This window comes from Mauremys mutica, chromosome 16, assembly GCF_020497125.1.
Source record: "Mauremys mutica isolate MM-2020 ecotype Southern chromosome 16, ASM2049712v1, whole genome shotgun sequence".
NCBI lineage: Eukaryota > Metazoa > Chordata > Testudines > Geoemydidae > Mauremys > Mauremys mutica.
This window is the reverse complement of record NC_059087.1, coordinates 21,567,572-21,582,352: the sequence shown is the minus strand read 5'-3', so window position 1 is coordinate 21,582,352 and position 14,781 is coordinate 21,567,572. Positions and strand designations below refer to the sequence as shown.

Genomic DNA, 14,781 nt, shown 5'->3' with positions numbered 1-14,781 from the left:
TTGGGAGAGTACTGGCACTTTTTTTTCCCCCAATTTGAGCTCTGTGTAATTGAGAGCAGAATTAGGTGCTGATTGGTTTTACCTGGTTCTCTAGCATTCCAGCTTTAATTTAAACTGAATATTGGTTTTGGTCAGGGTCTTATTTATAAGAAGCAGTGTCAACATTTCTACTGCTAACAAGTTTCAATGTGTTGTACGCGTTTCATTGTGGCCCTTGTCCCTGACATATGATCTTCTATTTAATTGAACTCTTCAGACATATTTTTTCTTTGATCTTCCATGGAAAAGACAGTTTGTACTTTGTCCTGCTTTTTTCGTGTATATTTGCTAAGAAGTCTTGTTTGTGAGGCAAATGGGGAAGGCACTGCTATATTGTTCAAAGATGGAATCTGGACTGCATGTGAGACAGAAGTACAGATTTTGAAAAATTATCTTTTGTCCATCTTGCTTCTTCCTTTGGATGTAATTGTATGTTTTCCCCCAAACGCGCTCTAATTGAAGGATTTCAAAAGGATGCTACAAAATTAATGGGATGTCCCAGATACATAGATGTCTTAATTCCATATCTGGAGAACTGAACTGTACTGCTTTATGCACACACAGACCATTTTTCTGAATTCTGAGCAGGTTTGGAAAACAATGTTAAATAAAATGGGCTGGAAAACAGGAATTCTGTTTTGTGAAAATTTTTGGTGTGTTGAACCTTGTTTTAGTTCTGCATTTTGGCAAAATCTGAGGCTTCCTGAAATTTTTCTTAGAAAAACTAGTGCCCCTATTTCCACTAAGCCCGTCCAAAAAAAGGAAAATTGGTTAGCTCAACATGTTTGTTCTTGACAAATCCATGCTGGCTATTCCTTATAACCTTATTATTAAGGTTAAGATTTTGTCATGGTTATTTTTAGTAAAAGTCACGGACAGGTCACAGGCAATAAACAAAAATTCACAGAAGCCCCTGAAGCCTGAGGCCTGCTTGGGGTTGCGGGGGGGACTGACAGCTCCAGCCCCCACCAAAGCTGCAGACAGCTGAGGGCCCCCGTCGCCCTGGAGCACACGACTGAAGCTGAAGCCGAAAAAGTCACGAAAGTCTCTTAAAGTCACGGAATACATGGCCTCCGTGATGAAATTGTAGCTTTAACTATTATCCTCTAGGTGCTTACTAACTGATTGTTTAATAATTTGTACCATTATCTTTCCAGGTATCAAAGTTGGGTTGACTGGTCTATAAATTCCCAGGTCCTCTTTGTTCCCCTTTTTAAAGCTAGATACTATATTTGCCCTTCTCCAGTTCTCTGGTACCCATTCTCCATTACCTCTCAAAGGTAACAGCTAACAGTTCCAAGATTGCTTCAGCAAGTTCCTTAGGTACCCTAGGATTAATTTCATCAGGAGCTGCTGACTTGAATATATCTAACATATCTAAATATTCTTTAACCTGTTCTTTCCTATTTTGCTTACATTCTTTCCCTTGTTAATATTAATTTTGTTGAGTATATAGTCACAATTAATCTTTTTAGTGAAGACTAAAGCAAAATATGCATTAAACACCTCAGCCACCTTTGTGATATCAGTTATTAGCTCTCCTTCACCACTAAATAGAGGATCTATACTTTTCTTCATCTGTCTCCCAATGTATTTAAAGAATCCCTTCTTATAGCCTTTTATGTCCCTTGCTAGGTGTAACTCATTTTGTACCTTAACCTTTCTGATTTTGTACCTACATGCTTGTACTATTCTTTTTTAGTCCTCATTAGCAATTCATCCATGTTTTCACTTTTTGTATGATACCTTTTTTACATCCAAGTCATTAATGAGCTCCTGATTGTAGCTATAATGGCCTCTTACTATTCTCCCTAACTTTCCTTCGCATCAGGATAGTTTGCAGTTGTGGCTTTAATATAGCTTTCTTGAACTCCTTTATCCCTTAGATTTTCTTCCCATGGGACCTTACCTATCAGTTCTCTGTTCGTTAATGTCTGCTTTTTGGAAGTCTGTCCCTTTTCTGCTGCTCTGATTCCTTCCTTTCCTTAGAATCAGGAAATCTATAATTTTCACCCAAATTGTCTTCCATCTTCAGATTGGCAACCAATTCCTCCTATTTGGTCAGAATCAAATCTCAAGTGGTGGTCCCCTGATTGTTTCTTCCAGTTGCTGAAACAAAAAGCTGTTCTCAATACATTTAATAACTTGGAAAATTTGTGTTTTGCTGTATTACATTTCCAACAGATGTTTGGGTAGTTACATTCCTCAGTATTATTGGGTCTTGTGTTTTGGATATTTCCATAATGCTGCAATAAAAACCCAGACTGCAGTAGGTCTTGTGCAGAATGAAAGTGTTTTGCCACATGATGCTGTAAATTAAGGTCCTTCTATTTCCTAGTACCAATTACCTCTGAAAACCTCTGCCATCCAGCACAAGATACAGTTTGAACAGGAAGCCCATTTGTCGTCTTTCAGGATTTTTTTTATTGATTAAGTAGAGAATTTTTTAAATATTTTTTTAACAATATGCACCAGAGGCTTGTTTGCTTTTTCAGATACTTCAGCTTTTCAGAGTACAGGGTATTAAAGAGCCTTTTAGACATGCAGCTCTTTTCCCACAATACTAATAATAGCTCTCAAGACTGAAGGGAAATTATGAGTATACAGTATGCAGAACCTTATTAGTACTTGCTGGTATCAATGATAAAAGTCCATATTGCTAAGTACTTCTTTAGGAGAAATATCCTTCCATTAAACTTGGCATCTTGGGAATCTCAGGAAAGCAGCAGTTTAAACTGTTCAGATATTCTCACTTTTATGTAGTATTTCAGGGCATTTCTTGTGAACTTTAAAGAGCAGCATAGCCCAGATAACTTCAGTGTTTCATGTGAATAATGCCTAGACACTAACTGGAATTCTGGTTTTGATTTCTCATTTTCATTTTTTCCTTATAAAGGATTCAATGTGTGGCTGTTATGATAAAAAAGACTATGGACAACTAATAAATATATCAGATGGACAACTGTGTGAACGTAGCTTCTTCGAAGTATGTAAGCATCACATTGAATCCTGGAAATCTTGCTGCAAATTGGAATGACCAATTAAAACGATCAACCCCAGGAATTTGCTGAAGACATCATTCCTGTAAAAATACCCGGCCTTCTAGTGTGCAATTTGAGTTACACTTCTTATCTTTTAATCGTGTGCTCTGTACATGGAGGGGAGTCCCTAGAAAATCCTGTTCCTTGTGTTCTATAGAATGTTCTCAATGCCCAGAAATGCTCTGAATATCTGTAGTTACAGTGGAAAAGAACAACACTACATATGGTCACATTAAATACATAGCAAGAAGAGCTTATCTCCTTTTAATTGCACAAAACCAAGTTGATAACTCCAGTGATGCATCTTACTGTAGAAGACTGATAATGGTTTGTTTATACAACCAAATAATATCACTAGAAACTGTATTTTCATTTCAGATTGTCAAAGCCTGAGATGTTTATCGTTACTGTATGAGGTGCAGCCACTTAATCTATATAGACTCATTCTAAAAGCGATTCAACACTGAGAACTGAAATTAACACCTTTATATTTCTAGAGAACTATGCTTAAACACTAATGCAAAGCAAAATACCCACCGTATAAGTCTTATTTACATTACAGAAATTCGGCATAACCACCTTATTTCTTCCTAGCACTCCTACAATACACTTCATGTCCATATAGTTTCAATAGAACCTACAATTCCTAAAATAGATAAGATAAAACCATGTCATTTAGTCTCATATAGGGACTGCTGCTTCTTACAATAGTAGTCCTAGATTTGTATGTCTATGAATCTCTTGCCTAACAGTTAATGTATGTATGACTTTTAGAAGTACAGATAAAGACTGGTTTTTGCGTGTCTGATCCTTCCAAGTTGCTTTTTAAAATTCAATATACTGTTTGAATCATACATGTAAACAATGTTTATCTGAAACATGAGGCGACTGTACTCCTGTGAGTCAGTTTGCCCTTGTGAGATTTATCCTTGTAAGGGATTGCTCTCTATATCCAAATCCCTAAAGATATTTTAGAAGGTGAGTCAAGTCATTCTAGCTGTATTTTATTAATGTAGAGCCAATTCAGTTTGGGTTTCATTCACCTAAAGTTGCTCAACCACAAGGACATTTGCACAGTGTATGCCTAGAATTCTAGATCCACCCATTTTTAAGAAGTGATAAATTAAAGTAACTGTGATTCTGTGTGGATTTGCTCCATCTTTGTGGATTTCTCTATTTATTTATTTTGGAAAATAACCTTGTGTGCCTATCCTGGTTTTGGCCACATGATAGGGTCATGTCATTTTGAACATGTAGCCTTAGACCCAAAACGGGGTTCAACATACATTATCTGTGAATTTGTAGAGTAAGTTACATATCAGTAAATGAATATGAGCACACTCTGCACCAGACAGAAGGGCAGGGTGGTAGAAGGAAACGTAACTGTCTGCTTTATTCAGTGTTTTGGAAGGTATGAGAGAAAGCAGATCTCCATGCAGTATCTTCTTCTGTTCCAACTCCATCTTCCCTCTCCTTGGTGTGAAAATTACACTTATACATACCCAATTACTGATGAGATTTTTACATCACCTGTGGCTCTAGGGATTGAATTAATCCCTTGTGTAATTCAACCTTGACTGTTTTTATTCATTCCAAGCTTCTGTTTAGATCATCTGGTTTTAAAAAAAAAGCCTAAATACTCAGACCAGCCTTTATGGATTACTAATTCTGATTTCCTGAATGGATGAGAATAATTGAATATTTTCCTACTCCAACCCATAATAAAAACCCACAATGAAATATTAACAGTGAGAAATAGATGTCATATTACAAATAACAAGGAACTACTTTATATAGCTACTGATGAGTGTATCCTTTCCCCTCACATGAAGTACTGTATTTCAGGGTTTGAGAAGATAAGAATGACTTGATTTTATTGCTTTCCATTACGAAATAACAGCATTATGTACCCTCCTCTGCATGGTAAAAGCATCTACAATCAGAGGGGATTTTTTTCATGTGAGTGTTCTTTCTCTTTCAGCTTTATGGGGCTATATATTTGTTTGCTTTACGCCCATTTCATCTCATTGAAATCCCAATTAATTCCATGTAACAAGATCCACCATTGAAAGGCAGAACTGAGACACTTTTGACCATTTATTTCTGCATAATTAGTGTGGAGGATGGTGTCTTAGTGAGGTCAATGTGCTTGCCATTTTGAAGGCTTAGACTTTATGAACTAACAGATAATCTTGTATGTCATAGATCCCTATGAATATATCCTGCTGTGGACATGTAGAGACACATCAGTGTGGGAGAGGGCCGTATATCAGCACCATTTAAAAAAGATTCTCTAAACAGGTTTTTATACTGGGAAACGCTATTTAATATATTGGACCTACACACACAACCAACAAGCATTTTACCTTCCATGGGAATTTCATAGTTTTTTCTTATGTTTGCTATTACTAATGCTCCCTGTGTTTTAAATAAGGGCTTTGTTCACTCACTGCTTCCTAAAATTGTAGGATGACAATCTCATTTATACTAAGGCCAATAACCGGCCAATGGGAGCTGGGGGGAGGTGCCAGCTGGAGGGAGCTGTGCTTGCGGGCAAGAGCAGCACATGGGGCCTCCTGCCCCATCCCCCGCCCCTCCCACCTAGGACCTGGACCTGCTGGCCACTTCTTGGGTACATCATGGTGCAAGCCAGGACAGGTAGGGACTAGCCTGCCTTAGTGTTGCAGCACCGCCGACCAGACTTTTAACGGCCTGGTCACCGGTGCTGACCAGAGCTGCTGGGGTCCCTTTTCGATTGGGTGTTCCAGTAAAAAAAAACAGACAACTGGTCACCCTAAGGTAGAACAGGAAAACAACTTCAGTGGCACAGTCCATCATACAATATGCAGAGTTGAAAGTAAACTATTAAAAGTCACATGGCTCAAATGGACCATTATTGACCAATGTGGTTAGTTTACTGAATCCATTAGCTCTTCCAGCAGTCAACAACAGTACACGTTAATTTAAAAAATATCTATAGTCCAAACACACAAATATTTCCCATACTGAGAGAAAACAGAAATTATGAGTTTGGCTCAGAGACCATTTTAGTGTTATAAGGTTAGATTTTCAAATATAGTTTGCCTCAACTTAATTTGGTTAAATAGAACTTTAAATATACACAGTTAATTTTCATCCAGGGAGTAGCCTGCATTTTGTTAAAAATGCCAGTAATTTGTCAAGTAAAAATATAAACATTTCTGAGGTGTTACTGCTTTACCAAAAAAAAAAAAGAAAGGAAAAAAGAAAATGTGCATTTGAAATTACAAGTGTGCTTAAAATATTTTTCTCATGGAAAAATTCACTGAGGCCACCCTATCTGAGTTAGTGAAAATCAAATTTCCAAACTTAGAAAAACTTGAGACTTTTATTAAATTCATTAATGGACAAGAAAAAAGTTTTCTGGCAAAGCTGACAAAAAATCACTTGTGAAATCCAAAAACATTGTGTCCATTTATTCATTAGTATATTTACAAGGTAAGTGGTAAAGATTTCAACTGCATATCTCAAGTTCAATAACAGATATTATCTTACTTACCTTGTCTCTCTAATATCCTGGGACTGACACGGCTACAGCTATACTGCATCTCAAGTCCTGTTAACCCTGGAGCTTGTAGCCACATTTAAAACAGTTTTCAAACAGCTGCTGCTAAAGCCATGGGTACCCCTGAGCAGAGGATTAATCTTTTTCCCTGTCTGATGTTGGGATCCCTGGGTGGACTCCTATTTTCTTCTACCTAGTGGATATGGTGTCACTCTGGAGAAGTGTGTATTTTAACTCATCCCCATTTTCACAGCTATTCATGGTATTTCTGAACCTTGTTCAACATGGATGCACTAGTACCATTATCCATAACAGGATTTGGCAGTGTGAATACTTGAAATTGTTAAGCAGATATGTGCTTAACCATTTTCAAAAATTATTATAACAAACTTGTCTGCACTATAGCTTCAAACCAGGGCCAAAGAAAGAAGAGAGACAACTTAAGGGAAAAGGGCGAAGAAATAATTAACAGCTAAATATTAGTTTTTAGTAGATGTGTTTTTAGAGGAATGTAATCAAATGTGAAAAAATAGAGATGGGACGTTTAATAAGAATATGAATTTTTACTTCTTTAAAAAAAGTAAAATTTGGACAAAAGTTGGCTAAAGAGCTGCTCACAGCCATCTGATAATCAGATTTAGATCTTTGGAAAACCTATTCCTGTGCTGGATCTAAAAAAAGAAAGCTATATAAATATTTTTGAAGCACAAACCTATTTTAAAGCTTCTCCATTTCTTTCCTCACTGCAGCACTTTCCTAGTACCATATGTATGCACTGCCTCACAAACCCTTAAATTTAGCAATTAATATCATTTTAATCATTATTTATGCACTTGTGACATTCTCTAATGACCACCTCCTCACTAACCTAAACTTTCCTACACAATATTTAAGCAAGTAGCCTTCTCTCATCTCTACCATCACCTTACACACAACAGTTTAACATTTTATCCAGAAACTTTCTCTGTTTCGCTCTTCCAATAGAACAGATGTCTCTCTTATGTAAAGTCAGCAATCTTACCTCATGTCTATGAATAACATCTTCTTGTCTCTCCTCATTCTCCTTGATTTCAGTACAGACTTTGACAATGTAGACCACACCATCTATTTATTCATCTTAGCTAAAAATGTGTCTGTTTCCTTCCTGTCATGGACCCACTTCAGTTTATCTAACCATTCTTTCCCTTTTTCTGGGTCTGGCACTTCCTCTGCATTAACATCCCTCTTCTACAAAGTACTACTGGGTTCAATTCTTGACCTTCTACTCCTTTCTAAATATCTCTAGGAATAAATTGCCTAGGGAGGTTGTGGAATCTCAATCAGTGGAGATTTTTAAGAGCAGGTTAGGCAAACACCTGTCAGGGATGGTCTAGATAATACTTATTCCTGCCATGAGTGCAGGAGACTGGACTAGAAGACCTCTTGAGGTCTCTTCCAGTCCTATGATTCTGTGATTCTTCCTCTTTGTTTTATTGTTAACCCCGTCTATGACCTTTTACTCTGATATTCAACTACCTACCTATTTCATACAAAAAAAAATACAAGAAGTTTAAGGTTGCAAAGTCAAGAATCAAAAGTTAGGAAATGTCAGAAGTAAGATTGACCATGCAAGGCAAAATCTGATCTTGATAAGTTAAGAATAGATCTGTGAGGAAGGCATACAAGATGACCCTTGGAGGATGTTTCAGGCCATTAATTTGTGGTGGTGAAGAAATCTCACTATAGAGTGATAAGAGAGCTTTCAAGGAAGAGACACAAAATACAGCGGATGAAGTTACTGGAAAATGTAAAGAAACAAGGAAAAGCTTGGACAAGCAATGAAACAAAATATTACAGGAAAAATGTAAAGAAGCAAGACTACTGGGAAAGTAGAAGTAAAAGCATTGTGCAAAGTAGTGAGGAATCACAAAGACTGGATAACCAAAAGCTCTGGGAAGAAGAGGCACAAAAATTGGAGCAGGCATCAAGAAAACAAGATATAAAATAATATACAAAAAGGTTAAGTTGTATAGAAACACAGAGGCCAGTGATGCAGGTCGTAAGATAAGTTACTGGTGAACTGGCAACAAATGCCAAAGAGGTGCTGGAAATATGGAAGGAGCATTTTGACAAAGTGCTGAAACCTGTAGTTCATCAGGGTGCAAGCATTCTAGACATGCTAGATGAATAGGTCAGTTTGCAATGCAGAATGGATATCAACACTGAACTGCCATCAGAAGAAGAAATAGAGCAGTAAAGCAGTTAAAAATGGGAAGCTGCAGGGATAGTCAGTATAACAGCTGGGCTGCTGAAAGCTGGTGGGATAAGTACTATGAAATCATTAGGAACAATACATAAGAAGGTATGGGAAGTACTGGATGAATGGATAAAAGGCAATAGTTGTACCCATCCTCAAGAAAGAAGATCCTGTTGATACAAATAATTCTAGGGGTATAAGCTTATTATCAGTACTGGGAAAAATAATGATGAAACTAACTGTCAACAGATTAAGGCCAGTTTTAAAGGAAGTAGCGGGAGATGAACAGTATAGCTTCAGACCAAATCAAAGTTGCATTGATCAGATATTGACACTGACAATTGATGGGGGAAAAAAGCGAGAATGGGGATTGAAGATGTTTGCTGTTTTCATTGACTTCACAAAGGCATCTGATTTGGTTTGGAGGGATGCATTATGGAAAGTAGTAAAATCATATGGTATTCCAGATTGGATAACTGCAATTATAAAAGTTTTTTATGCATGAAGATTCCTGTAGTTCCATCAGAATTGGTGGAAAATTAAGCAACTAGTTCAAATCAGAGTTTGGTGTAGGTCCGGGGCATGGAATCACCATAACTTTTCAATATGTTAAGAATGGTGGACTAGTTGGAGGGCATGACACTGTTGATCTAGAGTTAAGCTCCTTATGTAGGTAACATTGTACAACTGGTTGATATGTTTAAATTAATGAAAAATGGTATAGTCAACGAGGATTTACAATAAATGCCAAGAACACAATGTGATTTCATTTTGGAAAAGGGACAACAGATAATGTTGAAATGTCACAGTGGTGAAGTCGTAGAACAAGTAAAATCTTAGATGTACCTGGGAAGCTTGGTTAGTGCCAATGGTTCCATCAAGGATGAGGTTAAAAGATTATGCCCTTTAGCTACAAGTACTGTACAAAAGTTGATGAGATTATGGATTGGTAAATACAGTTCGGTCCTAAACTGAAAATTTATCAAACCAGTGTACTAACAGTATTACTCTATGATCTGGAAGCAGCTGCATTAAATGAAACAGACATCATAAGGCTGGAGGCAGTAGAAACGAGAATTATTCAGAAGATGGCAATTGTAAAGTGGAATGATTTTAAGACAAATTAAGTTAGAAGGGGAGTAGAATGTGAAGTCAGGATACAGGATTGGCTGCAATTGAAAAGATTAAGATGGAGGGATACCACAGAAGATAAACAGATGATAGGATACCAAAGAAAATAAGTAGGGCTGTTGATTAATCGCAGTTAACTCATGAGATTAACTTAAAAACATTAATCATGGTTAAAAAAATTAATCATGATTAATTGTAGGTTTAATCACACTGTTAAACAATATAATACCAATTGAAATGTATTAAATATTTTGGATATTTTTCTACATTTTCATATATATTGTATTCTGTGTTGTAATTGAAATCAAAATGTATATTATTTTTATTACAAATATTTGCACTGTAAAAATGCTAAACAAAATAAATAGTATTTTTCAGTCCACCTCATAGAAGTACTATAGTGCAATCTGTATGTCATGAAAGTGCAATTTTCAAATGTGGATTTTTTTTGGTTACATAACTGCATTCAAAAACAAAACAATGTAAAACTTCAGAGCCTACAACTCCACTCAGTCCTACTTCTTGTTCAGCCAATCACTAAGACAAACAAGTTTGTTTATATTTACAGGAGATAATGCTGCCCTCTTCTTATTTACAGTGTCACCAAAAAGTGAGAACAGGCATTTGCATGGCACTTTTGTAGCTGGCATTGCAAGGTATTTACATGCCAGATATGCTAAACATTTGTATGTCCCTTCCTGCTTTGGCTACCATTCCAGAGGACATGCTTCCCTGCTCATTAAAAAAATAATGTGTTAATTAAATTTGTGACTGAACTCCAGGGGGGAGAATTGTATGTTCCCTGCTCTGTTTTACCTGCATTCTGCCATATATTTCATGTTATAGCAGTCTCGGGTGATGAACCAGCACATGTTCATTTTAAGAACACTTTCACAGCAGATTTAAAAAAACACAAAGAAGGTACCAATGTGAGATTTCTAAAGATAGCTACAGCACTCGACCCAAGGTTTAAGAATCTGAAGTGCCTTCCAAAATCTGAGAGGGACGAGGTGTGGAGCATGCTTTCAGAAGTCTTAAAAGAGCAACACTCCGATGAGGAAACTACAGAACCTGAACCACAAAAAAAGAAAATCAACCTTCTGCTGGTGGCATCTGACTCAGATAATGACAATGAACATGCGTCCGTCTGCACTGCTTTGGACTGTTATAGAGCAGAACCCATCATCAGCAAGGATGCATGTCCTCTGGGATGGTGGTTGAAGCATGAAGGGACATATGAATCTTAACATATCTGGTACATAAATATCTTGCGAGGCCGGCTACAACAGTGCCATGAGAATGCTTGTTCTCACTTTCAGGTGATACTGTAAACAAGAAGCGGGCAGCTTTTATCTCCTGCAAATGTAAACAAAGTTGTTTATCTGAGCAATTGGCTGAACAAGAAGTAGGACTGAGTGGACTTGCAGGCTCTAAAATTTTACATTGTTTTATTTTTGAATGTATTTTTCTTTGTGCATTCTACATTTGTAAGTTCAACTTTCACGATAAAGAGATTACACTACAGTAATTGTATTAGGTGAATTGAAAAATATTCTTTTTTTACAATGCAAATACTTGTAATCAAAAATAAATATAAAGTGAGCTCTGTACACTTTCTATTCTGTGTTATAATTGAAATCAAAATATTTGAAAATGTAGAAAACATCAAAAAATATTTAAATACAAGGTATTCTTTTATTAACAGTGCAATTAATCATGATTAATTTTTTGCTTGACAGCCCTAAAAATTATGCAAACACAACCAAGGTCAGTCAGTCCTAGAGCCCAGTCATTAACTAGATAGTGGGATGTTGTACACAGGGACATGACCAGAACAGGTTTAATGGAAGAACAAACCAACCAAGGAAGGACAGGAATGAATGGCAATGCTGTACTGTTCCCTGTGTCTGAAAAGATGCATTGGAATGAGAAGAAGAAGAAGAATGCAAGGCTACTATAGTTAATACCTTCACTGCTAAAGGAATGGCTGCTTTCAATAGAATATCCACAGTGTTGCCAACTCTCATGATTTTATTGCAACTCTAGTGATTTGGGGTTTTTACCTGTCTCATGAATACATTATGAAAGGCTGCCAACATGCAAATTGTCCTGTATTCAAAGTGGCCACCTTCTATTACTGTCAATGGGGGTGAAATCAGCAAGATGGCTGCCATTTCCCTACAGTCTATGTGCATGTGGAAGAAAGGCTGCCCTTAATAAAGTTGGTTGCCACATCTCACTATTTACAGTTAGATTGCAACTAAATGTCAAATGGCTGCCACTCTATGGGTCATGGGCTAGACAGGACACAGGAACTGTGAAGAGCAGCAGAGACACTGTAAACAATAGATGGGAGGAGCAGGAGGCAGATTTAGAGGTTGCAGGGAAATGGAGTACAGGAGGGATGTGGGGGCAGGAAGGGAGGCTGATGGAGGTGGGAGAGGATAAAATGGTGGCTCCCCCAGCTTGGGTGTAGTGGTGGATAAAAGGAGTCCCCTTTGAGCAGCCAGGGGAAGGAAGTATTGCAGTATTGCCACTCTTGTCAACTGATCATGAATAACAGAATTTTGGAGCCTGCAGGAGCAGCTGTTGTGATGACTCAAGAAGTTATTCTAATGCCATGATTTTCAGGGTTGGGCACATAGGCAGAGCTGTGTGCGAGAGCCTCCTGACACAGACCTGCCCTGCCACTGAGCCCTGCCTTCATGTATGGCTCAACAGAAGAAAGAAGGTCCCAGGGCAGCTGGTGGCAGGGTGGGAGAGTAGTCGGGGAAGTAGTGCTGCTGGGTTACAGGTAGAGGAGTCCTAGGGAAGCAGGAAAGAGAGAAGTGTTGTTGCTTGGTCAAGACTATAATAGAAAATGGAAGGCAATTCCTCAGTCTCAGAGGTGAGGAGAGGGTAAGTGAAATATCCATCTGAACAGCCAGGTAGAGGTGTCTATTTTTGTATGCATTTAAGACTGACTTTTCAACGTGAAATTCTCTCTCTCACAGTGGAAGATGAATATAGGGCAGGTCAAAAGACAAACTAAAAAACATAATTTGACTTAAAGAAAACCTCATGTTTTTTTGGGTCACTCTCATGATTTTGAGGGTCTGGGTTATGATTTTTGATCTCCTAAGGTTGGCAATATTTTATCCATTTGTTTGGCTATATCATTAGAGCATCCCATATGAACTGGCCGGCACTAGTGAAAAGTGGCAAATAGAGCCAGTTTGTTGAGGGAATCAATCTCGGGAAACATTGGGACTAACAGAACAAGCATATTTTAAAACTGCCTGATTGTAAGTATGGATATAGACATAAGACTATGTTCCTGCATAGATAGGTTCAAAGGTTAGACCAGACCCTCTCTTAGCATTACTTCTTTCTCTGTTTCTCCATCTCATTGAAAATGTTCCCTCCAGATGCAATAATTTGCAGTTTCATAACCTGATTTCATTTTGTTATTTTCAGCCCAAGGCTCAAGGTCAGATCCTGGTTTCATTTACACCAATGTGTAAATCCAGAGTAACTTCACTGACTAAAATGGAATTATTCTAGATTTACAGTGGTGCAAATGAGATTAGAATCTGGCACAAAGTTTTAATTGTAATCCTTTGGTATTTTTTCTGTATTCTCACTGGTGTTTAAAATGTGTTCCTATGTAGTACCATCTGTGAATTTCATTAACATGCTATGTACTCCCTTTTCTATCATTAATTAAGATATTAAATAAGCCTGGACATACAACAGATCCCTGTGGTATCTGGCTAGATGCTTCCTCTAAAGTTGATGATTTGTATTTAGCACTCCCCTTTCATTTGGTCTTCCAGACACTTTGTCTATTGGTAGAGTTCCTATCGAACCCAATATTAAGTAATTTTGAGAGTACAGTTTCAATTACTAAAATTCAGATATGTTGCCTTTCTCTTCCTCTGCTATTTTTGCAGCTCTATCAAACCAATGAATCAAGTCTGCCCAACAAGATCTGTTCTTTTTAAAAAAAAATCTGATTTAATTATTCTCCAGAAGTTTTGTGATTGTTTTCTCTTATTTCTTCCATTCTTTTATTTAACTTCTGTAAAACTGTCAGTGTTTACATTCTAAACCTTAATCTTTGGCCTGTTACAATTTGGTTCATATCAGGTTGTTTTTTAGTTAGAGAGGCAAGGCAAAACAAAGCATTTTGACTTCATATTTTATATCTGTAACTCTTTCCTAGTGATTGTCTGTCTTTATTTTAAATTCATTACATGAAAATGTACAGAATGCTATATTGTAATCAGAGGCCCCTGTGATCTTCAAAAAAAACCCCAGAAACAATGCATTTATATAAGAGAGCCAGATATTCTTCATACATATCAACACACTTTTCTCCACATGGAGTCTTCTGTGATCCCTACAGAGACCTCAGTGCTCGCTATATTCCCTCTTTAACATTTTCCACCTTCAAAGGTCCACATCAGAGCTACTATCCTCCTAATTGTGGAAGACAAATCAGGACTCCTTTGACAGCACAATGACATCACTCCTAAATTGGCTGCAAGAGTCACTACTGAATGACATGTTTCTTCTCCCACAGAAGCTGAGTACGTTTGCAAAATGAGACTCAGATTTTGCAACTGAATCTGCACACATGGGCACTTGTGCCTGTTCAGAACCTCAACAACTTCAGCTTAAACCAAAGACTGGTTTTAGATTGATATAAGATGCTAACCCATGTTTCCATACAGGATGGGATGTTTACACATCATGATGCAACAGTTCAAAAGCAGAACTTTCTAAAACTGATTGCAGGATCAGGGTCC

General features: G+C 37.4%; 2 protein-coding genes across 4 annotated transcripts in view; one reads left to right on the top strand and one right to left on the bottom strand.

Moving 5' to 3' along the window:
• The window catches only part of RSPH14 (radial spoke head 14 homolog), a 187,731-nt gene that overhangs the window by 78,425 nt on the left and 94,525 nt on the right, over positions 1 to 14,781 (bottom strand). The gene's annotated exons all lie outside the window — the stretch shown is intronic.
• Positions 1 to 14,781, top strand: part of GNAZ (G protein subunit alpha z) — a 92,736-nt gene that overhangs the window by 9,465 nt on the left and 68,490 nt on the right. The window contains exon 2 of one of the 2 annotated variants that reach the window (XM_044989976.1): positions 2,936 to 3,122. The exons of the other annotated variant lie outside the window; for it this stretch is intronic. Coding sequence (XP_044845911.1) covers positions 2,936 to 3,076 — 141 coding nt within the window. The 3' untranslated portion in view covers positions 3,077 to 3,122. Of the gene's footprint in view, positions 1 to 2,935; positions 3,123 to 14,781 lie in introns of those variants that run through there. 2 annotated transcript variants of the gene reach the window in all.